General features: G+C 40.0%; 1 protein-coding gene across 4 annotated transcripts in view; it reads right to left on the bottom strand.

Annotated features, from left to right (window-relative positions):
- The window catches only part of ldlrad3 (low density lipoprotein receptor class A domain containing 3), a 95,585-nt gene that overhangs the window by 49,091 nt on the left and 19,698 nt on the right, over positions 1–26,796 (bottom strand). For 3 of the 4 annotated variants that reach the window (XM_053686041.1, XM_017485589.3, XM_017485588.3), the window contains exon 2: positions 12,157–12,303. The exons of the other annotated variant lie outside the window; for it this stretch is intronic. In XM_053686041.1, the coding sequence (XP_053542016.1) occupies positions 12,157–12,303 (147 nt within the window). The remainder of the gene's footprint in view (positions 1–12,156; positions 12,304–26,796) is intronic. 4 annotated transcript variants of the gene reach the window in all.

Genomic DNA, 26,796 nt, shown 5'->3' with positions numbered 1-26,796 from the left:
GAATGATGATATGGATAGTGAAGGTGATGAAAGCTTTCTTTGACCTTGAGTAAGCACTCCTATAGGGAGAGAAATCGATAGGTAATGGAGTCTGTGTCAAAGCCATGAGGGCATTAGGAGCATAGACAGGCAGACAGATTGAGTGGTCTAAGCAATCCCTGCTTTTTACATTCCACCACAAATTCATGCTACAACATGGTCTTGCTCACTGCAATCAAACATTGATTCTTCAGAGGCATTGGAAGCCATCAGCAACAGATATGTCCTTTTTCTATATAGTCCGTTCGAAAAAGTATCAAATTACACATCCCCCTGTAGAACACAGCTGTTTAAGTAGCAGGGCTTTAGTAGATCTGTGCAAATTGATATCCTCAGCAGACTTAAGCAGCAGGAGCTTTGAAAGAGAAAGATGAAATTTTAAACAGCCGTGTTCATGTCTCTTTATAGGTTTGTTTCAAGAGAGCGCTTGACACAATGGCTGGACATCTTTTAATAATTTTTTTTTTATACATTTCAGACCCACTCTGTTGTTCTTAGGCTGCTAGAGAGAGGGGAGTGGTCGGGAAACAGGAAGGAGGAGAGGCAGATCCAGGTCGATATTCCATCTTTGCTCTTTAGTATTAATTATCCAAGCTCATTGATCAGCCATCCATCACCCATTAAGAGTCTCGCCCTGTGATGGCACTCTGCTATTAAGACACCTGCTCCCCACAAGAAAACACACCAAAACACACAAAACACCCACACAAACCTCTTTGTAATTGACTGACCGACCAAATCACATGATATACCAATCGAGCTGCTCTGGAGCAGTCAGATCATAAGGGTAGAGGGGGAGAGAGAGGGAGGGAGAGAGAGGGAGGGAGAGAGAGAGAGAGAGAGAGAGAGAGAGTCTACCTTCATTATTTGCTTTGCTTGCAACATAATGCCAATAATGCACTGCTGAACTGAACTGAAAGAGAGAGAAGGGATTCACCTGCTCCACACCCCCGTCTGGAAATGCTGGCTGCTTGTATGAAGAAAGTGTGTGCAGCAGTTAGATTTATAGTTACTGACTGTAGCCCATTCACCAGCCCCTCTACTCCCTCCATTAGTGGAAAAATGACCACTGTAAGACCATCACGGTGTGATGGATCATTCAACACGCCACTCACATGTTAGTGTGTGTTGCACTCGTACGCCTGTATCATACACTGAGGCATTGATGGCTTTTAAACACTTCTACCACAGCTGGTTTTGGAAGAATCAACCAGACACATCTATAGCAAGTCTTATGATCAGAAAGTGCCATTAATGAAGAGTTATCACACACAACAGAAGCTAGACTTCTAGCAGTTCACCTACAATTTTTAATGTCAGCAGTTATTGCAAAGTGCTCAAATAAAAAATTTGTTTTGTAAAGTTAATTGTCGGCAATGTATTTTTTAGAGCTAAAGCTCCAAGAGTGTGAAGGTCACCCCCGCCCCAGACATTCCATAATACTCATGTGCTTTTAGAACATCCCATTACAGATTTAGTCCCTCCTTTGCTGTTATAATAACCTCCACTGTTCTGGGAAGGCTTTTACACTAGATATTGGAGCGTGGGGATTTGCTCATTCAGCCACAAGAGCATTAGTGATGTCAGGTGCTGATGTCAGGCATGAAGGCCTGAGGCACAGTCAGCATTCCAGCTTGTTCCAAAGGTGTTGAGTGGGGCTGAGGTCAGGGCTCTGTGCGGGCCACTCGAGTTCTTCTACATCATGTCTTCACGGACCTTGTTTTGTGCACAGGGGCACTGTCATGCTTGAACACACTTGGGCACCTTAGATCCAGTAAAAGGAAACTGTTATGCTACAGCACAGAAAGACATTCTACACAATTTTGTGGCAACAGTTTGGGGAAGATCTAAATATGGGTGTGATGGCCAGGTGTCCACAAACATTTGGCTGTATAGTGTACATCAAAAGTGATGGTCATCTGAGTCTGGTAAAAATCTAGGATCTGGACATGGCCTGAGGGCTCGATAATGCTCCTATGAAATTTTCCTTCATTGTGGGCATCCAGTTTCACCTACATGCACCAAATTTGGGAGGCACAATGGTCTTTTTAAAGGGGACCTATTATGCAAAATTCACTTTTAGATGGTGTTTGAACATAATGAGCCGTTTTCATTTTCGCCCTAACATGATGTCATGATAGAACAAGCCCCGCCAAGGGACTATTATATATGCCCTATTAGAATAGCTCCTCCCCTGAGTGAGCTGCATGTCCGCCATGTTCTCCGCGCTGGAGCAGCTACAGTGATAAGTTTCAGCTTCGCAAGCTTTGTTAGTGTTCTGTTGTTGGTTGTAATAATGAACATAAGACTCATGTACTCCCAGCATCAGAGCCACTGAAGACGCAATGGAGAAGTTTTATTTGCCCAAAATAGAAGTAAATGTGCCCCAAAAATACCTTAAATCATTTTATACCAGACTGCTTTGTGAACGAGGCTCAATACAAAGCAGGATTTGCTAAAAACCTGATTCTCAAACATGGATCAGGAACAACTCTTTGTGATCCAGATTCATATCCAGAAGAAGTAAGTATTGCACTTTATATTGTGTGAATGTTTGCAAATCACCTTTCCAAATGAGCTTGTTAGCACATTCCATGGCTAATGCGGCTAATGCTACCATGGTCTCTGATTGTATTCATGGAGACCAGAGCTATGTCGTCATTTTTATTTTTAACTCGAAAATGGCTTTATTATGCACAATACAGTAAGGTGATTGTCTTCTTGAAAACTGTGCACGTTTTAGGCGAATCATTTTATACCAGGCTGCTTTGTGAATGAGCTTGTTAGCAATTTCCACGGCTAATATACTATCTGAAGCACAAGCTGTTCTCTTCTGGAAAGGGGGCGGGGAGCAGCAGCTCATTTGCATTTAAAGAGACACACACCAAAACAGCATGCTTCTGCTTCAACCCAAAAAGGGGCATTTTCAGCATTGTATAATAAATGATCTGTGGGGTATTTCGAGCTGAAACTTCTCTGACACATCCTGGGGACATGTCAGACTTATATTACATCTTGTAAAAAAGCTTAAAATAGGCCTCTTTCAGACATAAAAGAGGCCTATTTTAAGCTTTTTTACAAGATGTAATATAAGTCTGACATGTCCCCAGGATGTGTCAGAGAAGTTTCAGCTCGAAATACCCCACAGATCATTTATTATACAATGCTCAAAATCACAATCACATCCATTATCTCTGCCCAACAGGAAGTCAGTTAATTTTGGATTTTGTGAGTTTTGTACCAAATTTTTTAAATAGTCCTTCATCAGATTCAAACCAAATTTGGTCAAGATGTCAAGACATACAAGATGCAAACGAATTTCTCTCAAACAATGTTGCCATGGCAAGGTGATCAATTCACAATTCCATTTTACATAGTGCAACGTGGCCCGTAGTTCACGTGTTCAATGAGCCATAATCGCTTACACATTCCAATAGTGATTCTTGTCATTGCGCCACCAACTGGCCACACATAGTGAGGTTTATAAAAGAAACTTTCTAACACTCCTTCTAGAGGAATCAAATCAAACTTGGTCAGCATGATGTGATGATGCTCAAAGGGTGGTATAATTCCACTGACCATCATGGATTGAGGCACAAACTTCACATGTACTTCAATAATGAAGTATGTTACACAAACTATTAGCATGTAATTGTCATAGCCACACCAATTGGCTTGAGTAGAAACATTTTGTGCATCAGATTTAAAGCAGTGTTTTTTTTTTAGCATAATGTCAAGATATCCATAATACAGTGCTGCACCCTTGGTGTTTGGTCCCACCAATCATTACTTGCAGCTTTATTTCTAAATTATAACATTATAATCTTAAATTATAATCTTATCACAAATAAGTAAATGTGCACACTGTATACAAGATGTAAACAATACAGGGAAAAATGGCACTGAAATATGTATGTAAATAATAGGGGGAAAAAAAATGAAAACATGATTGAGCAATGTTGCTCCAGGAATTAATAATGATTATTTTGCCTTGTTTATCCTTGCTGTACTACACTCTAGGCGGTGTAAGCTAATGGTCCATAGAGATCTGAAAAATCCTTTATGAAATATAATGCTCATTACTATGCCACTATGCAATAAACAAGTGCACACGGCTGATAATGAAAAAACAACAACCACAAAGACTTGTCTATATGCGTGTGCAGCTGTTGAACAATTAATAGCATTTCAGAAAGGCTGTGGTTACACCGTAAGCCTAAGTGCTCGATTTCTATTTACTGCTCAGAAGCATGCTTTTTTTCAGTTGTTATTTACGTTATCTGTATAATGTAGCCTATATCTATATAAGCACTAGTGTAAAAATAAATCTATTTCTTTCAACAGAAAAAAGTCATACTTAGTCATACGTCGTCAACACTGCTGACCCACAAAGTTGACTAACCTTAAAACGTAGCTATTGTAAAGTATGCTACTGACAAGTGGCGAGCGAGTTAGATAATAAAGTGCATTACTATAGACTATAGGGAAACAATGATAAGGTTATTATCCGCTCATATGTAACCAAGTCATTGGCCAATCTTTCAGCAGTGAGACGTGTGAGATGTGTGTTCTGTACTTGTATCTCACATTAAGACATTATGTGAGTCTGCATAGCATCTATGTGTTGTGCTAGCAGGAGTTATATGTTTTGTGCTGAACTTTTTGCTTGGTTTCATCAGTGATTACACATAACTGCGTGTTACTGATTCTGAGAAGAGCATCTCTCATCCTTCCACATTAATTAATCGAACTAGTAGGCTTGTTTGATGTAACGATTTAATTGCCTCTACATGATACTACCCTGTCACAATATCCAGTGACATTTTCTCCCATTATATTATAATACCAGACCCATCAACCTTTACAAGTTTTGCATAGGAGCACCGCAATTTATCACTAGCGTATACTAGTACAATTCATCACTCAAAAATACACCAAAAGAGCAGTGTTTTTCTCTCCAAAAAAACAAGAGATGAGGAAATGAACATCTGGAATGTTTAGCACAGGTGTTTTGAACTCTGCAATATTATATTCCCCCATCTGAGATGATCTCAACTGGATTTGACTCAACTCATGGCGAGCACTAACTTTGTCAAAGTAAATGGAGAATATTTCATTAATATGAAATAAAATCTTTATATTGAAAAAGAAATAAGGAGGAATGGACAATAAAGCAGGATTTCAGATCTCTGACAGATTTCACTATATATCTTTGAGACTTTGACTGAACAAAGACTGAATAACAACAAAGTCCATCATCCTCAGAAGCAAGTGCATATTTGAGAAAAGAATAGATAGGGACCGGCACTGAGAGTGCACTGGCTCATGGAACCTGGGCCACGGCAATAATAATAATAAAGTATAAGATAAGATAATAAAGTATCTTAATTGCTCTGTGTTTTTAATTTGTTTTTGAATAATGCTTTGTTTCAAACTGAATGAACATGCTTTAATCCAACCTGCAGGTTTCACATGCAAAGTGCTAACTAGAGCGAGAAGCTCATTTGTATGGTAACAAGTAATGACGCTATAATTAATCAGTCATGTATGAAGGAAAAAAGAAATCTGATTTGGGGCCACTTTTACCTGCAGTCTTCAGCAGCAAAACAGTTAACTCTAGGTAGGGTTCCCAGCAGAACCTCCTTTTAAAATAAGTAGTAAATAGTTTATGCTAAACACACATGGCTCTGTTCATTTGGAAGTAACTGGTGTGGGAAGAATAAATGATAAAACTGGACTCCAACACAAAACGTCAATGACAACAGATTGAACAGTTTCAGTAGACTACAGGTTTGCTAATTCTGACAAAAAGGACATGGTGTCTTGTTCCTCAAACTCTGTAGAGGTGCACAATATCAAAATATTTTCATATTCATTACAAACATTAATGCAAACATTCTGCTTTTCCTATATCTTTAGATATTAGAAATAATTATAATTAAATAATTTGGATAATACTACTATATTAATGCAGTTCCAACAATTATCCACCCAGAAGTATGTTTTTGTCTTTTTTGTTATTGTAACATAACGTTGAGGTTATGAAGTTGTTTGTATTAAGCGTAAAACAGAAATCTTTCATACTCTTACATACGTTTTATGAGCAAAAAAATGACAACAGAAAATGAGAAAAGGTACGGCAAGAACGCATACATTTATATGAATCAGTATTGGAATCCTGGAAATAAGGTAAGCGACACTAGCACAGCTGAAAGCTCCACTCCACATGCTCAGTATCTAAAAAGAGATCCGGGCCCCACCAAAATCAAACAAACTGAAGGCTGAAAGAACATTTAAATCACAGGGACATTAAGTTATAAACAGACTAAATATATTCTCTACTCCATTGCCACATTAAGCTCTGTAGCTGTAAAAAGGAAATGGAAGAGCCAAAACACTGGACACACACACACACACACACACACACACACACACACACACACACACACACACACACACACACACACACACACACAAGTGCACTTCTCCAGATGAATCTCCGTAGATATGACAACTTTATGAGGTGATCATTTTACAAGGCACTAACTAGACTCCTACATGCTAATGAAATCCCAAATCCTCATAAACCAACTGGTCACCTGTGCAGCATTTTAAGTTTAATATTAATATTCATCAACCATGTCTTTGATGGCTCTCATTACCGTGTGCTCATGAGGGAAATAAGTCTTGTGAAATTTATAAATGATGAATGCACAAGTTACGATTTACAATTAATCTGTATATTTGGGGCCTAATACATCAATCTCAATACAGTGTGTTCTTGAAGAGACTGATGAAAGCCATAAGCAGAACTGATTGGACTGATGTACGGCAGAATCGGTGAGGTTTTAAGGGTGTGTGGGCTTTGTGCTGTTTGCCTGGCTTTGAGCTCCAGGAATACTGAAAGTAATCCTTCACAGAGTTGGAGAAAGCGCCTAAGTCTTTCCTCTCCCCATGATTTAACAAATTCTTCCTCCATCCTCTGCAAGACAGTATGACCTGATGACCCTTTATTATCCTGGTGTTACCAGAGTCAGCATTCCTGTGAGTATGTCTTAATCCTCACTAAGTCCAACAAGAGACCTCACACATTGTTAAAATAAATGCCGAGTGGAATTTAAAGCACAGCAATGCTGAAACACTGCTATTAATATTCAGCGTAAAGAATTCAAAAGCAAGATGTAATTAAACGTGGCCTTTGCAGTAGTTGGAGCAGGCTTAACAGCTCATTAGAAACCTTAATTAAGCACAACCTATTCAAAAGTTGTGATAGCGACATGGCGGTTGAAGTGCATTGCTCTGTGAGAGACCAGTATGAGCTGCAGCTTCACAGAGATCTGAAATATGTTATGTGCTGAAGTTTACAATTTGAGCTGAACTGCTGGATCCCTCCAAACTATGTGGTATTTAATTCCCACTTTCGTATTTACTGCCCAAGGCTTATGGCATTCCTGACTGCAGGAAGAAAACACAAACCAACAAATAAACAAATAGAAAACTTTGTTTGCAAGACTGAGACAATGTTTTCCATTCCTTTTTCTCTCTCATGAAATCAGGCTGCTGGAAGTGGAGTGCAGGTCAGGGTTATTAGATGCTCTCGGGTGAACTTTCTCTCTTGCTAGTCCAAGTATAGAATGAGAAGGTGAACAGATACATGCCACATGAGCAGAGATCCACTGCTAAATTACTGTTGCTGCTGTGGAGTGTGCATGTGCATAAAAATGACTCAGTTTGAAAATCTCCAGCCTTGGTGTGAAGATGTGAAACGCATTTAACTTTAGCTGTCTACAATGCACCCATGACCTGACCAAATAAGGTCACGGGTGCATTTTGATGGCAGCAATTTGATGGCAGCGACACTTTTCAAAAAAGTTGGGGCGGGGCAACAAAAGGCCAGAAAAGTAAGTGTTACTAAAAAGAAACAGCTGGTGGAACATTTTGCAACTAATTAGGTTAATTGGCAAAAGGTCAGTAACATGATTGGGTATAAAAAGTATATAGAGTATCTTAGAGAGGCAGAGTCGCTTAGAAGTAAAGATGGGATGGAATCTGAATGGAAGCATATGTTGCTCTAAAACCTGTATATACCTTTCAGCACTGATGGTGCCTTTCCAGATATTTTGAGGGGACAGCAAATTTACACTGTTACACAAGCTGTACACTCACTACTTTACATTGTAGCAAAGTGTCACTTCTTCAGTGTTGTCACATAAAAGATATAATCAAATATTTACAAAAATGTGAGGGGTGTACTCACTTTTGTGAGATACTGTGTATATTACATATACATATATATATATATATATATATATACACATATATATACATATATATATATGTGTATGTATGTATGTATGTATATATATATATATATATATATATATATATATATATATATATATATATATGTATATGTATGTGTATATATATATATATATATATATATATATATATATATATATGTATATATATATATATATATATATATATATATATATATATATATATATATATATATATATCAATATTATGCAAAAGGAGACCTGACCAAGTATTGAGTGCAGAAGGTTGACATTTCTGTATTATAAATTCTTTATTCTAATATATTGAGATACTGGATTGTTGATTTCCATGAGCTGTAAGCCATAATCATCAAGATTAAAACAAAAAAAAGGCTTGAAATGTTTCACCTTACATGTAATGAATCTAGAATATACGAAAGTTCCACTTTATGAATAAAATTACAGAAAAAAAATGAACCTTTCCACAATATTCATTTTTTTTAGATGCAGATGTGCAACACACTTAACACACTTGCCAAAATCTATAAAGAAGGAGGGCTTGTTCAAAACATAGTAAACTGACTGGTATAACTGGATGTCCCAGTGAAAAAATTTCAAGGGAGATACAAAACTCATTATTATTTCACAATGCACCTTGAATTGCAGGGACCATGTACCTGATGTAATGATGTCGACTATAGTGTAAATCACAGCAAGTTTAATTCAACGTAGAAGCCAGATCTGAAAAATAGTAAATGCTACAGATAAACATCTGCCATCACCAAACCCAGACTTTAAAAGCCATGCATATATAGTGATCCATGGGAGTATACTCACTGTACAAAAAACTCAGATAAAAATTCAAGTAAAAACCATTGTTAAAACTAGAGGAGCCACCTTGCAAACACTCATCCTGATTCATTTAACATCTCCCTGTAGCTGTGCTCTTATACATTCCCTTTGGTAGCATAATTTCCAAAAACAATTGCACATTAATGAGGCACAGGGGACTGAATTGGCTTTGACCTTTCCTCTTAGCTTTGCATAAATACCCCAATTTGCGCGAGAGGCTTTTTCATCGGTCTCCTCCACTAACTGCACAGCCTTCTTATGAAGGGACAAAGAGTCGAGTCACTGACCCGACATCAGGAAGCAGCGGTTATTAACAAGCCCTAAGAGAATTTCAGTTGCTCGTCAAAAGTAAGATCAATGCATCCATTATACATAGAGCTACAGATGCACCTCTTCTAATAGCAGTGCAAAACATGAAAAGCTTTTGTATCTGATGAAAATGTGTATCTGCTTGCTAATCAGAGAGTAGATAAACATACAGGTGGAACCTAATTTCCATTTAGGACTCATTTTTGCTTTACCTGCTTCTGTCCTTTCTCTCTTAGAGTGCTTATTTTCTCTGCTCTGAGGAATAACAGACTGCTGCTTTTGTGATTGAGTGCCTATTGTGGTTTGCATCCATGTCTGAAGCATTTACAAATGAAAAGCCTTGTTAAAAATCTGGCCACCTCTGGCTGTGCACTTCAAAGCAGAAGCTTTACAAAGCAGCTGATCTCCCACAGGGCAAATGACTGGGGTAAAGAGAGACCTAGCAAGACTTACTGATCTTACCTCTGCCCCTTTCCCTACCTCTGCCCTCCCTTCAGACTGTACTTTACTTTGGAGATCATTCTGAAGCGGGTTCAGAGGAGCATTTATTCAGGATACAATGTGCACAAAATTCTCTGTGGATGGAAGAAGCGAACAAGTGTGTGTTTGGAAGGTTCAGGGGGACAGGACTTTTGGTATTTTTACAACAGTAGGAGAAATTCTTCACACTTTTAATTGGAGGCTTGATGGTCAAATAAACACGCTGAAGAAAAAGCCTCAGAGTAAACCAATAAACTTTTATAGGCTTAGTTGAAATCGTAGGTGAGAATGAAATACAAAAATATCCAGTGTCAACACTTTACAAGTCTCTCTGTAAAGGGCCTCAATAAAGCCAAGACCAGCAAGGAACTTCCTTTATCTCTGGAAACAAGTCTCTTATGATGATGTGGGTAAAGATTTAAAAACAACAACAACAACAACCATTCATTCAGAATACATAGAGAGTATCTGATAAAGACGTGGTTAAGCTGGTCTTTAGCTAGCCAGGGGGTGAGGCAAGATGTGATTTCTAATTTCTTCTTGGGGAAAATGAGCAATACATGGAACAAATGAGTAAGAAAAGGGTGCTTGTAATGAATGTCTCTGCTCCACATTCCACCACCCGCCAGAGGGAGCCCTCGCCCGAATACTAATCACAGACATGTGCCTCACACTTACTTCCTGTTTGCTACCATATATAAACACGCCATTTCCACTTCACACCTGTGACGTATTGTTAGTTTATCTGCATTACCGAGCTGTTTTCCACTGCCCGCCGTCTATGCTTCATGTTATTACCATTGCCTGTTTTTGGATCTATCGATTCTTTGGATTACGCATTGTTTTGTTTGCCTGGTTGGACTGTCTTTTGGTTTACCGACCTTTATCTGCTTGCACCTCGATTATATCTCACTGCCTACCCATTTGGATTGTTTGATGTGTGTTTTCAATGAACTTCCTGCAAACGGATCCTAACACTGTCTTCATGGCCAGTTCGTCACAGAATACTTCACCTACCAGCGGATCAAGCGGAAGTTTACCAACTCCGGGCTGCATTCGCACACCAATGCAACATGCAAAAGACTTACCAAGACCAGCTGTTTGACCTACGAGCTGCTAACAAGCATTTAAACAACTACATTCCCTTATCTATTGATATTTATGTTGCATAAATGAAAAAGCTCATCTTCCTTGTGGTTTTGTTCAAGTAACAGTTCAATCACTGCTTCAAAAATGATCAACTGTTTGCTTGTGTGTATATATATATATATATAGATGCTTTGTACAAAAATTGCATACTAAATATTTCCTTACATTTTTACCACCAGGTTCTAAATGGTCGATTAACACAGTGAATATGATTTATTTTTAGATTAGGTAAGTCATACTGTGAATCCGTAACCCTACTCAGAAGATGTTACTTTGTGCCAATGGGACCACATTTTGTCAGAACACTAAAGTGGCAGGGCAGTCTGCCACATTATACAGTGACATAGCACATAGGCAAGACACACAGACTCCGCAGGCTGCTATACACAGCAATAATAAAGTGGAGAGAGAGAGAGAGAGAGAGAGAGAGAGAATAGAGACGGACTAAAAGAGGGGGAGGTGTCTGCAGGCGACAGCAGCACACCAGACTCTCCGGAGGCGTCGCCCAGTCTCAGTAAATGAGTGTTGGGGCCAACAGGGGTTTGGTGGTTTGGCTTAGACCCACTTTACTGCTCGCCAACATCACACAGCCTGCATGCTGCTTAATTAAAAAATAAAATAGTTCTTGAAAGAAGCAGATTGAGCAGATATGCCAATAGCAAACCAATGACAGTGTGGAGAATGTAGAGCATGATGGGGCTTTCCAAAAAATAGCTAGATGTCACCATGCAAAAGATATAAAATGATGCTGTACCAACATTCCAATTTTCATCTGCAAAAAAAAAAAAAAAAAAAAAAAAAAAAAAAAAAAAAGAGTGAGACATGAAAAGAGAATCAAAAGGCTTGAGTAAGACAGGGAAGCCAATGAGGATCAAAGCAAACATTTTGCCTGTGGCGATCTTTGCTAGCTGTTATTACTGGTGCATAACGATCATAACATGCTTTATTCTGGCAAATTCACACAGTGCTTTGCTGGCATGGAATGTGTCCCTGCTAAGCTTTTGCATGAGCTCTGGTTGTAATTAAAAAGATTCAGGTGACTTACGGCAACCCTTCTCGTCGCTCTTGTCGAAGCAGTCGGGGAAACTGTCACACTGCCAGCTTCCAGGGATACACAAGCCATTGCCACACATGAAGTTTCCTGGGATATTACATTCAGTGGTGAAGTTATTCCCAGGGAGAAGCTGGCTCTCTGAAAACAAGATATCACATTACTGTTAGTACGTAAAAAAAACGCTCTAGAAGTTTGGCATTTGAAGCACTTTCAGCAAATATTCACTGACCACACCTCTATTGCTTAGTTCACTTCATTGTCATTTCATACATATAAATGAATATATAGTGGAACAAAATGGTTCTACAGGATAGTGTAAAATATAATGCTTTACATATTGTCAAAAAAGTGTGAGAAAATTCAAAAACATTGGGCACAATATAATAAATACCCCAGCTAGTCAGTCCAATGCACTACAAAAAGCACATAGGTCAACAGGAACATCCTGAGAATGTATTGGGTATTACTCTGTTCAAAATCTAAGCATAACTGTGAAAAAAAACTGGGACTAAGTCAGGAGTACACCCTGAACCCTGGGACTAAGTCAGGAGTACACCCTGAATGGGACGCCAGTACATTGCAGAGCCCCTTGCACGCGCACACACACACACACACACACACCTTCAGACTTAAGAGAAATTTAGCATAGCCAATTCAATTACTGTGTGTTACAGACAGTAACCTGAACTCACGATCTAACCAAGGATCCTGGAGCTGTGAGGCGGCAATGCATCCCAGTGCACCGTTATGCCACCCTATAAAAATCATACATATATATGATGAGTCCTAAACAGAACCATATGAGTGTGCAAAAGCTGATCCTGTGCAAAATATGAGATTGCATCAGCACACTCCAGATGATGATCTTCTGACCTGTAGGTGAGTGTGTGTGTTTGATCAGGTACTTTACAGTTCAGATAAAAATCAATTGGGTGTTGATGGGCAGCAGAGTGTTATAAAGACTGACCGCCTCAGGTGAAGAAGCTCAGACATGGGCTAACAAGGTAGCACCCTAAAATGAGCCAACTGGCAGCACAATATTGACACTCATTCCACTGGGGGCTGAGCGAGAGGCCAGCCTGTAGCCTGATGAATTGACACTAATGTGGCTGGTGGAGCATGAAGACTAATGTGAATTAGTGAAGGAACTTGGGACACATTTGCTCACATGACTCTGTTCAGGCATTGCAAAGATGGGAGAAACTGAATAACGGCAAACGGATTGGCAAAATACCGAAGTATGATACAGGAGATGTGTTGAATAGTAATGGTTTTTGGACTGTGTATTGTAAAATGACATTACACAATGAAAAGTGTACTGGGTTCAATTAAATTAAAACATTTTAAAGTTTGTTTAAAAATGATTTAATACTTATTTATATTAGAATATGTAATATATACATATACAGCGTAAAATGAGTACACCCCCTTTGAAAATTAACATTTCTATCTATTTCTCAGTGAAAACCAGAACAAATAGCTGAATTTTTACAAAACTGAGTTTTATTAAACATTTGTTTTTATAAAGAACATAAAAGGTTTGTCACCAACATCATTAGGATAAGAAAATGATACATTTTATGCAAATGAGGTGTTGCGAAATTGACTACACCCTACAAAAAATCCTACCAAATCTAACATTTTGTATGGCCTCCATGATTTTTAAGAACAGCACCAACTCTTCCGGACATGGAATGAACACGTTGGTGACACACTGCCACGTCTATCTTTCTCCATTCTTGGAGAATGAGCTCTTACAGAGCCTGGAATGCTGGACGGAGAATGATGCTCGACCTGTCTTTTCAGAACTCCCCGTAGGTTTCTATTGGGTTCAGGTCGGGTGACATACTTTTCCACTGAATCACTTTCACTCTGTTCTTTCTCAGAAATGCAGCAATGGCCTTAGATGAATGTTTTGGGTCATTATCGTGTTGAAAAATGTTGCACGGCGACCCAGGGTGTGGAGAGATGGTAGCATCTTCTGTATTTTGCAGTACGTCTGTGAATTCATGATGCCATCTATGAAGTGCAATTCCCCGACACCTGCAGCACTCATACAACCACACAAAAGAACGCTGCCACTGCCATGCTTTACTGTGGATGCCATGCTTTACTGTGGATGCCATGCTTTACTGCCACTGCCATGCTTTACTGTGGGTGCCATGCTTTACTGTGGGTGCCATGCTTTACTGTGGGTGCCATGCTTTACTGTCAGTGCCATGCTTTACTGTGGGTACCATGCATTGCCAGCATTGAATGGGAGGAGGTTTTATAGGTTAAATACCACCCTTAATTGTCAGTTACCTTGCAGCCACCCATGTGATGATTGATTAGACTTGTCTGTTGTTGAATTTTACCAAGTTTCATTTCTAAAACCTTCATTGGGGTGTACTCATTTTTGCACCATGGTCTTAAATCACTTTCTTAAAAAACAGTTTTGTTTTGTTGTACCGACAAATCTCATTCACAACCAATAAACCAGAGTTGCTGGAATATTTTATTGCATAGGATCCCATAGGAAGTATTAATTCTAAAGCGAGACAGATGATTTTCTGAGACATCTGTTGGGGTGTACTCATTTATGCTGAGCACTGTATGTAATATATCATGGCGTGGGAAAAGTGTTTAATTACAGAACAAGTATTGCACTTGCTATTTGTAAAGCATTTGCATATTTCCTATAGCTTTTATAAATTGCTTTTTTGTAATCCCCAAAATATTAGAGTGTCTGAAACAGTATGAGGTTCTCGTGTGAAACTGGTGTCAAATAAGAGATGATGTGCATTACCTCTGCATTTCCAAAAAGAAATATAACAGCAGTGTGTAAAACAGAAATGATATATTAGTGTGTTTTATTGGTGGGGGAAATGCCTCTCTTCATACTCAGTTCTTAGGATTACAAATAACATTTTATTATTGTAGAATATTGCAAGGCTTGAAGCAATCATCCTATGAGTACAGAACATGCAAAAGAAGCTAGTTATAACAACAGAAACTCAGCTACTGTGTAAATCAGGACTTAATAAAATTTTACTTGAACAGACAGAACAGGGGCAGAGTCCTCATTTATACTCATCATTTATCTCTACCCTGCCTCCTAGTCCTGAACTCTGCACCGGCGTCCTCTCCTGCCCCACAGGAGCTGATGCAAGACTTTCTTATGCCACGTGCAATAAAAGTGGAGAATGACATGAGGGACTAAAGGGAGGCGCAAGCTCTTTTATGTGTAGTCTTTCCTAACTATTTCTGTAATGATCTGTTTTAATTCATAGCTCACAGCCCTCGGAGTCATCTCATGACACTCCAATTGCAGCACACAAACATACGAACATGCAAAAGACAGACCTGCATTAAATGAAAGGTTAGTAATCGGTGAGGTGCACTGAAAAAAAAAGTGAAGCTATGCCTATGAATGTTCTGGACAAATCCCTGCAACACAGACAGCAGCGGTTTCATTGTAAGCCTTTAAAGTCCCCATGAAACCAAAACTGAAAACAATTACAAAAAGTCACATTTAGAAGATATATGCATTCAAAATTTAAATTCTCTCTCTACAACCGATATGGATCAACACTCTGATGACATCATTCTGCACTTCAGCTTCTCTTTAGCTTCTCTTTCTCTGTCCAATCAAATGCTCTCTAGAATCTAGTGTCCCGCTCCCAAAATTCTAAAAATACATGGTACTGACTGTCAAGTACGGCTTAACCCACGCTGTAAGGTAAGCTAAATGCTATTGGTGATTTGAAAAGGAGGAGGAGCCGCTCAATATGTCCCGCCCTGCCTTCCTGGTTCAGTGGAAATGATGTCTACACATGGATTAATGCTGCACGTTTCAAGGCACTTCACAGGGACTTGAAAGGTTTCATCAAGCTGCTTGTAGAAGTGCCTGGAATGTGCATGGTGTTTCAGAACACTAGGGGGATTCTGGGTACCCATCATTCAAGGGTAGATGAGATGGTAAACAGATGAACGCCTGTTTTGTTGTCTGTTTAATGAAGATAGTGCTTCAACAGTGATGAGGATGTCTACACAGTGACCTTCACTGAGGAAGATGATCTAGAACTGCACTATCTTGGAACTGTTGCAGTTTGAAAATATAGAGTCACATTTTGAAAAATATCTAAGATTGATGTTACATGGAAGCTTGTGAGAAAATAATATGCAGTTTTCACAAGTGATATGTTAATATTTCACAGTTGCAGCATTTTTCTCGCAAGTGTGGGTTACTGTAACGTTGTGCTTCCACTTGATAGGATACCCCCCTATCCAATCCACACGAACACAGCAGGTTTTCCCTATAATTTCACTACTTGTGGAACCGTTCCTGTCTTACATTGCCTGTAAGGGAAGGTTGTCCTTTGCCAGTTTCCATCCCCACCCTTCATATGTCACTACTGGCCTAACGTTACAGTGACGGTGCCCATTATATTCAAACACTTGGGCTTTGTCAGGAAAGTCCGGAAGCCTGCTGGAAATGGAGCATAAACCAGCCGCAAGGTCTTTCAGTCTGATGTGAGATCAGCTCTGTGGTCCCTGTAATTCTGAAATTGGCATATCCATCATACAGACATCATAAAGTCCTATACAATATTATCATAACCCTAATTCCAAAAAAGTTGGGACAGTATGGAAAATGCAAAAAACAAAACAAAGCGAGTCATGAAAATGCAATTCATCCTGTACTATATTGAGAACACATCATTAACACATTATTTGATGTTTTACTTTGTGAATTTTATTCATTTTTGAAAATATACACTCATTTCAAATCTGATGACTGCAACAGTCTCCAGAAAAGTTGGGACAGTGTTTACCACTGTGTAACATCACCTATTCTTTTAATATCACTTGTTAAGCGTTTGGGAACTGAAGACACCAGTTGGTTAATTTACGATGCAGAATTTTGCATTATGCATTTCTTCAGCTGCAAAACTGTACGGGGCCTTCGTTGCCTTATTTTGCAATTCATAATGCGCCTCACATTCTCAGTCTGAGACAGGTCAGGACTGCAGGCAGGTCATGCTAGCACCCACACTCTCTGCTTACTGTCATGTCACAGCAAACCAGTGACTACATTTCCCATCCTGCACTGCAGCCTACAAACATGGCCACCATGGACTACACTTCCCACACACACACACACGTTCTCCAGAATTCTAGTCACACACACCTGTTTCCAATCTCACACACACACACACACACACACACACACACACACCACAGTATATAAGAGACTGCTCAATACTAAGACTTTGCGTAGTATTGAGTTTAAATCTTTGCCAAGCGGTCGTTCTTTTTTCTCGTCTTGTTTCATGTTTATTGACCTCGTTTCCTGACTTTGATTCAAGCCTCGCCCTATTTATGTCTGTTTGCTGATCGCCTGACCCATTGCATGTTTTGTCCACGCTTCTGTCTAATGATTTGGATTTGTCTGTCTGTCGCTTGTAAATAAAGTCTTTTATGGCACTTGCAATTGTCCTCAACTCCATCACGTACTGGAATGTGAAACTTATGCAACTATGCGCTTGTAATCTGGGCAGAATGTGGTTTGGTGTTGTCCTGCTCTGAATTTTGCTCTAAAATGTGTACATATCTTTCTGCATTAATGGTGCCCTCACAGATGTGCAAGTTACCCATGCTAAGGGCACTGACACACCCCCATACCATGACAGATCCTGGCTTTTGGACCTGACACTGATAACACCTTGAATGGTCCTTTTCCTCTTTGGCTCGGAGAACACGACAGCTGTTTTGTCCAAAATCTATTTGAAATGTTGACTCGTCTGACCACAAAACAGGATTCCACTGTGCTACTGTCCATCTCAGATGAGACGAGCCCAGAGAAGTCGGCGGTGCTTCTGGACAGTGTTGATGTATGGCTTCAGCTTTGCAAAGTAAAGCCTTAACTTGCATCTGTGGATGTAGCGGCAAATGATGTTTACCAAAGTATTCCCGAGCCCATGTCAGGATCTCCATTACAGACTCATGATGGTTTTTAAGACAGTGACGTCTGAGGGATCGGAGATAACGTACATTCAGAAGTGGTTTTCGGCCTTGCTGGCCACACCGAGATTTGACCGGATTCCTTGAATCTTTTAATTATAATGTCCACTGTAGAAGGTGAAATGCCCAAAATCCTACCCATTTGTCTTTGGGGAATGTTGTTCTCAAAGTGTTGGATTACTTGCTGACGCTTCTGTTGGCGGATTGGAGAGCCTCAACCCATCCTTGCTCTTGAAGGACTAGGCCTTTCTTGGAGGCTCATTATATACTATGATGTCCTCACCTGTTTCACATCACCTTCTTATTCCAACTTGTCACATCGCTATTAGTCCTAAACTACCCCTGTCCCAACTTTTTTTAGAACGTGCTATGTGCATCAATTTCAAAATAAATGTCTACCTTCAAAAAACTATGCAGTTCAAAGTACATTTACATTTATTTATTTATTCATTTACCAGATGCTTTTATCCAAAGAGACTTACAGATGAGGAAATACAAGCAAAGCCTTGTATCGAGCAGAGAATAATACAAGTAGTGCTACCATATATGATTTCTAATTGAGTTCTAGAAAAGCAAAGTGTGCAGAGGAGAGGTGCGAGAGCCAGAGTATGTGGTTTTTTTGTGTGTGCGCTAATAATGTGGGGTTGGAATTTTAGGGGTTAGTTAAATGTTCAAGGAAGAGGTGGGTGTTTAGCTGTTTTTTGAAGATAATGGCAGATTCTGCGGTCCGCATTGAGGTTGGAAGTTCATTCCACCACTGAGGGACAGTTAGTGTGAAGGTTCTGGAAAGGGACCTTGAGCCACGTGAGTAGGCACTACTAAGCGTCGGTTGTTAATTGATCGCAGATTGTGTGAGGGAACGTAAACCTCAAGGAGATTGTTGACATTTACAAATCACTCCTCTTCGTTTTATTAGCATTTTTCCATACTGTTTCAACTTTTGTGGAATCGGGATTGTATAATAACAAGAAAGTTCACTTTGAAAAATGTAGATATCTGACTGAAGTTTATGACGCGACTTTGTTTCTGTAACAAACTGCATCCAGCTACACTACAAGAACAAATGACAATAGCTCTGAAAGCATCTGCAGCCCATATGTCTACTGATGCATGCACGCTCACACACAAACTACAATAAGAACTTGAAACTCGGAAAAGCACTGCGACACAAACACACTGGCAATACAGAAATGTAAGTCTCTGTCTAAAGCCTTTCACAGTAATCCTTCCTTCAGGTAAAGCCTTTCTTTCGGCACTCTTTCTTTCTTCACATCAAACTCTCTCTCTCGCTCTCTCTCTCTCATTCTGTCAGCACGTCTGTAAAGCTTTTTCATCACTTTCAGTAAGACAGCACAAAATAATGGTGACAGAAAATGGGCTTCTGTTCTGTTTCCTTGTGTGTGTCTGTGCGTTCCCTGTACTCCACTTTAAGCCAGTACCATTATGCTGGAAGGACTCGATGACACAGTCATTGAGGACCCTCTAATCTCAAACATCCCCTAACCCACACGACCAAAAAGGCTCCATTTCACATCATGCTCCACTACTTTCCTTTTCATCAATGCATGAGGATGAAAGGAAGTATGTGTGAGCATCGCTATCAGCACCTCAGATGGCCTGGCAGAGCTGAAGCTGACACGGCTGGGATCTGAACAGCAGGATGAGAGCAGGACTCAGCTGCTTCCTCTACTGTTACTGAAGGTTGCTGCAACACTATTCCATAACAATACATGGTGGCTTTTGTGCCAAGTGGATGCCACAGTACACTACTTTCAAAATCTCAAATCACTATACTGCTCACACTACATGACCTCTATAACTCGTGACCTTTTGCTTTGTGGATGTGCACAAATGAAGTGTGCTGGATCCCCAAAGCCCATTTTCTCATGAAAATAAACATGAGAACGGTCTGTCGTGACTATGGCCATGGTTGTTATTTCGGCACTTCTGCACATTTCTCAACTTGTACGGAAATAAGAAAAAAGGAAAAGATATGGAGGAAAGATGGAATTCGTGGTTAGGGCAGCAAGGGCTGTCTTTTCTGCAATGAGAACTGCAGGTATGCAACGAAACAGCTATTTCTGTAATGTTTGCTATCAGGAATCATGTGTTTATTCTTTTTTTTTTTTTGCTACTCCTAATAACCATTTGGGTATGACATGCCAAATAATTTCTTACAGAAACAATTTTATTGCACTTACATTTTGCCCTCACCCTGCATTTCTGTGGAATCAGATTTGTGCCCAAAGTATTGAACGCAACTTTTCAAGAAACGAAAAAATATATATATACAACGAGAAAGAAAAACACTCTGAAAGTGAACACAGTGCACTCAGTTAACATGGTCTTCAAATAAACAGCATTCTTTGTTAACAGTTTTCTAAGCTTCATTCTCACTAATCATGATTTATAAATGCTCTGCTGGAGTTTTCGTTTACATCGGTCAAAGTTTTTGCTTACGCTCTGCAAGGTTACGTTTGCCATTCTGGCACAAATTTCACATGTGGGCGGGTTTAATGGCAATTTACTCTCATTGGCTAGAGAGATTTGCTCCCTGACCTGGAAGTAGAGACTTCAGAGTTGTGAATTTTGGAAAGCGTTCTGGATATGGTTCTCTGTACAGTAACAGTGTTTGTATTTTGTAGTGGAAATTACTTACTTACTTAGTATATTAGCTCGAAATTAACATTTGAGGTTTGGGTAGTCTATTACGACTACCGCTCTCAGGAGCGGTATCATCCTCCTCCTCCTCCTCAGCTGGACACTCGAGCTGTTGATCCAAATCTTACTAGCCAATGAGACTAAATCGCTGTTAAGCCCGCCCATACGTGAGATTTGTGCCAGAATGGCACAATCTTAATTTTTTCTGGCCTCCTCTTGTGAGAGTTTCCTTTCTGACCCTCATTTGCTTTTGCTCATCACTGTTCTTGCTACTTGTCCTAGGGTGCTTACACTACAAGATTCACTGTCAAAAATATTAAATAAGCTTGAAAATACGAGCACCTGCAACAGCTCCTAGACGTGTCCCTTAACTACCTGAGATGGACGGTGCTGTTGCAAATCTCCAAACTGAGTCCGCAAGATGGAAATCAGGGCTAAAATCGGTCATTAATAGCTGACTTTAAAAAACTTTGACCGCGGGAACATTATGTGAAATGATCAACAACTGTCTACTCTGCATATTTATCGCACTTTGTGATATTAACATTGCAATTAAAAATAATGTTTGTCCTCAATCTTGAGCATCTGTCTGAAAAGACACCAAAGCATAGTCTAGACAGCCTTCAAGTGTTACACAAGCTCTAGCCTGCTGTGTCTGTGACATTTACTTACTCACTCATTTTCCAGTTCAGATATAAAGAAAAAGCAAATAAAAAACAAAAACAAAGTGTTTGCTGTTAGATAAGAGCTGACAAACACAGCTAGTGACAGATTCAGCATGCGTCATGTAAGCTTCATAGAATTAACAAAGGAACTGATAATGATGTGTCAAGAAAAATATTGTGGCAATTAAACATTGCATTTTATACTACAGCGCTGTTGAACCGTCAAATCTGATTGGGCAGAAGGTGTTGATTAATAACAGCAGCTATGACAATTGTGTAGCTGGAATTCAAATCACAGGTCACTTGTATAGTAGACACCATACATAGTCTGGTGACCCTTTCTGTAAGGAGATACTTATTAATCTGCAGTATATAAACATTTGACTTTAACTTTACTACACTACTAACGTCCTGGTACTAGATAGTCTGGCACATAGTGTACATTATGTAAAAACAAGAACATGTATGAAATCCAGTGTGCTATTTGAGTCCACTATTTCACCTTCTTATTAAAGCTGATGATAGAAAGTGCATTTTCATATGTTGTATTTAATTATACCAGTGACGAGCTTTTTCGCTCTTTTTAAAATTTGCTTTAGGCTCATTTATGGCTGAAATCTTGGTGCATTCCTCACTCTAAGTATAAATATAATTGTAAATGATTGAGAATCTTGCTTGTCGCAGATCTCAAATCTCCCCTCGCCTACTTGATATGCCTGGCACACTGACGGGTTCTGGCTTTTCCAACATGGTGCTTGGGGTAGCATAGACACAAAAATGTTTCAGCCGGCTCATGTCCCCCCCCAAACGTAGGCCGTCGGATCGATGACGAGTATCGAATGTCTCGTGGTGCTCCGCTCAGCCCTGTCTGTGAGTCCTGTCAGTGTGTTAACAGTAATTTAATACGAGGGGTGGCGATAAAATGAGCCAGGAGCAGGATCGGGCGCCAGTGGCATGGAATGATGGGTGCTGTGCCAATTATACAGGGAAACTCTTATCTGCTCCCTGGCTACTTAACCCAAAGCCTGTGGAGAGCCAACACAGACACACCAGCACACCTGCACCCTGCCACGCATTGATATAAGTCTTCTGCTTCTACTACTGTGCATTGTACAAGAACACACACATGCATTTCTCCATCAGTGCTAACATATGCCCCCACACAGACAAATTAATGGAGAAGCGATGCTTACATACACCACCTTCAAAGAGAGAGGAGATGACACGTGTGACAAGTGACAAATTTAGGAGATGGTGCTGTAAATATCTGTGTGCATTCTATCCTCAGTCATAGCAAGTGAGACATTTCTTTTAAATACCAGACATGCAGTGTGACATCTGAGACTGAAGTCTAGTGGCTAGAAAAAGTAATAAACAAATGTTAAACAAGTAGCATTAATATATAAGCCTTACGAGAGACAGTATAGGTAAATAAAATTCCCTATATTTGTAATAAATGGCAAATGCAAAGGAAGATTTGATGCATAATTTCTCTCTCTCGCTCTCTCTCGATCTCTCTCTTAAACTATTGCCATTTTGAATGATTCAATACGATTTTTTCAGACTGAATGTACGTGTTTTCTGGTACTCCTCAATACAGATACCAAAAAGAGTAACCTCCTTAGTATTAAGCAATCAGAGGTGTCATGGAATGGTGGTTTCTGGCATGTGCTTTATGTTAGTTTAAGATATTACAGCATTTAAATAGAATCTTTAATACACAGGTGTCCAATCTTATCCGGAAAGGGCCGGTGTGGGTGCAGGTTTTCATTCCAACCAAGCAGAAGCCACACCAGAGTCTACTGAAAGCTAAGATAAACTGATTAAACAGGTGGAACCAGGTATGGCTCGTGCTTGATTGGATTGATAAGGCTGGACACCAAGTCCAAAACACAACAAGGTTTACAAAAAAAATGCATAATGTGAAAGCTGTCATTTGAACCGGGAGAGCGCACAGCAGTACTGAACCCGAGACTACCTGTAGGAGGTGGTTTGAGTTCAGTTGCACTGGAACTGAGCTGTGATTCCCATGAATGTGAACGCAACTTGTACTCGGGTCCCCACATGTTCAAGAAGTAACCTGCGCATGTGTTTTTACGTGATGATGACATCATTCGTTTACACGACACGTGTACCATGAGTGGCTGGGGATTTTGTGGGACACAGAAGTGGTCCACTGATGCACATAATATCTGCTGCACCAATAAATGTTTTTTGTTTTGTTTTTTTAAATTGTGAGTCACTTTGTGTGCTCCATGTGTGTTTGTGATGACGTAAGATGAACACAAATGCACCGGGGTTCTTTAGAATCAAGTGAGTCTGAAACCAGACCAATACTGCAGGGGGTGTCTGGAACAATCGCACTTGGATTTGGACCACAGCAAACGTGCCCAAGTGTGAAAACCACAGGAAGATGGTCGACCTGAGCTCGCAGGGCAGTATAAGTGAGCACGCTCGTTAAAAACCGTGTGCAAGTTACTGAATAACTGTATAAAAGACTGGGACTGAAAGATCAACATGAACTGTTGAACTGACAAGAATAATGGTGGTAGCTCAGTGGTTAAGGCGTTGGACTTCTGACCACCAAGTCACAACTGTTCTCCTTTTGAGCAAGGGCCCTTAACCATCAACTGCTCAGTTGTATAAATGAGATATACGTAAGTTGCTCTGGATAAGGGTGTCTGCAAAATGCCATAAATAAATAAAAATAAATAATAAAAGCCCTGGACAGAAATATCACATTATTAGCCATGACAAGTAAAAAAAGAACAAAGCTGCCTGTCTTCCAGTTTGCCTCTCAGGGAGTTTTCCTTGCCACCATCACCTCTGGCTTGCTCATTAAGGATCTAAATCTGCATCAGGATTTCTATAAGGCTGCTTCGTGACAATGTCTACTGTTAAAAAGTCTATACAACTAAAATTTTTATTGAAATCCTAAACAAGTAGAACCACTACAGTATGAATTACTAATAGAAGCTCTGTGACCTGAAATGGCTAATCCAAAGCTAGGAACTGAATCCTATTGAGATTCTGTAACAGGATCTGAGAAGAACTGTTCAGGCACAGCATCCTTCAAGCCTCACAGAGCTGGTGAAGTTTAGTAGAGGAGAGTGGAAGGAAAAAAGCCCAAGGCTAAACAACAGAGATGACTAATTGGTCATAAAGGGAAAAAAAACAAGATACTGTAGAAATATTGGTGCAAGCAGCAATCTGTGAGGTGCAAGCACCTTCGTACCCCTAAAAATAATAACATTTGTTGATCAGACTCGTGGGCGCACGGTGGCTTAGTGGTGTGAGGCACGTTCACCTCACACCACCAGGGTTGAAGGTTTGATTCCCGCGGCTCTATGTGTGCGGAGTTTGCATGTTCTCCCCGTGCTGCGGGGATTTCCTCCGGGTACTCCGGTTTCCCCCTAGTTCAAAGACATGCATGGTAGGCTGATTGGCATGTCCAAAGTGTCTGTAGTGTATGAATGGGTGTGTGAGTGTGTATGTGATTGTGCCTTGCGATGGACTGGCACCCTGTCCGGGGTATACCCTACCTTGTGCCTGATGCTCCCAGGGATAGGCTCCAGGTTCCCCGTGACCCTGAAAAGGATAAGCGGTATAGAAGATAGATGGATGGACGGATCGGACTCATATGAGAGTTGTGGTTCTGAACTAAAATTGTATGAAGCACAGATATCCTTCGGTCCGAGAGCTCTAGCCTGCAACATCAGTAAAGCAGGTACAAAATGGCACAAGAGGGCCTAATCAAGATTATGTACCCACGAGACCAAGATTAACCTTACTAGAAATCAATCACAGATTTATGATCCCTGTGACTTTAAACTTCATGGTCTAATAAACGGACAGCAAATGCTCTTTTCAGTGTGGTGTTTATTCAGCACAGGAGTGTCACAGTCCACAGTCCTACAGGGATTTGTGTGTATCCTCTTCTTACACACCACAGCCTATAAAAGCCTTGGTAATGAGCTGGTGAGCTGAATTAGATGAGGTAAATAAGGTACAGTGCTAAACTCTCAAATCTTCACTGTTAGCATCTTGGCATATTCACAATAGTGCCCTGGGATTGTAAAGTATATGGGATCAAATGGAGGCAAAGAGATTCAGCTGAAATCTGAAAATCTCAATTCTCCTTGCTATCCAAGAGGTTCTGTAACCCTTTTCCTGTTTAGCGTTTCCACCCACCTACGGTACAGTAATGGTGACCATGCTACAAACATGGAACAGGTTGAAGTTGACTTGTGTTGCTCTGAAGTGTTTTACTCTATTGTACGAATGTGATGTTAATATTAATGTAGCGTTTTAAACCATCTGCTGTGCACAGCACGCAGTGCAGAAAGTGGCCAAGGTGCCTGAAGCATGATTTCATGCTTCACGTCAATGCGAGCTAGAAGCATATACCAAACACGCTCTCTTGCAGCATTTGTTTGACTCGCCATAATTAAAACGTAACAGAACTGTTCTATTTTTGCCTGTTTCACTACACAGCCTCTGGCATAAAACAAGCATTGGTAATTGCTGAATGCAGGTTTCTAAAATGGCACGTAAGAGGACTGCTTATTCTGTGAAGCTTCTGTGAATTAGCACTGTTCACAGTAGCTCAGTGGTTGGTACGTTTGCCTCGCACCTCCAGGGCCGGGGTTCGAATCCCGCCTCCTTGTGTGCATGGAGTTTGCATGTTCTCCCCGTGCTTCGGGGGTTTCTTCCGGGTACTCCGGTTTCCTCCCCCATTCCAAAGACATGCGCTGTAGGCTGATTGTCCAAATTGTCCGTTGTGTGTGATTATGCCCTGCGAAGGGTTGACACTAGGGTTATCATGGTAACAAAATTTCAGTAGTCGGTACCAATACCAGTAACATTCACAACACAAAAACATGCTAATTGAACAACACACTATTTTATTAATAAATTTAAATATCGATATAAAATGTATTTTTAAAAATGCCATTCTGCATACTTCAAGTATTGCAATAATACACTCGAATTAAACTATTCTACAACATTCATAATGAAACTGCTACCATGATTTTAAACTCAACTGCTTGAATAAATACTGCAGTTAACAGTTAAGTAGCGCTCCTCCTGAAAGCACGGTTAATCTATCCGCACATCAATTTCAGGGGCACACTTTTTTTACACACTTAACGGTAACAGCACCGAAAGCGGAAAAGGAGCGTCTGAGAGAAATACATGTATTTCGCCTACTATATAGTAGGTAAGTATGCGGTTTCGGACGCAGCCATGGTAACCAGCGGAGCTGCTGCTGCTGCTTTGGCTCCAATGTCTTCTTGTT

This window comes from Ictalurus punctatus, chromosome 14 (assembly GCF_001660625.3).
Source record: "Ictalurus punctatus breed USDA103 chromosome 14, Coco_2.0, whole genome shotgun sequence".
Classification (NCBI taxonomy): domain Eukaryota; kingdom Metazoa; phylum Chordata; class Actinopteri; order Siluriformes; family Ictaluridae; genus Ictalurus; species Ictalurus punctatus.
Note: the sequence above shows the minus strand (reverse complement) of the source record. Positions and strands in the feature narration are given on the sequence as shown.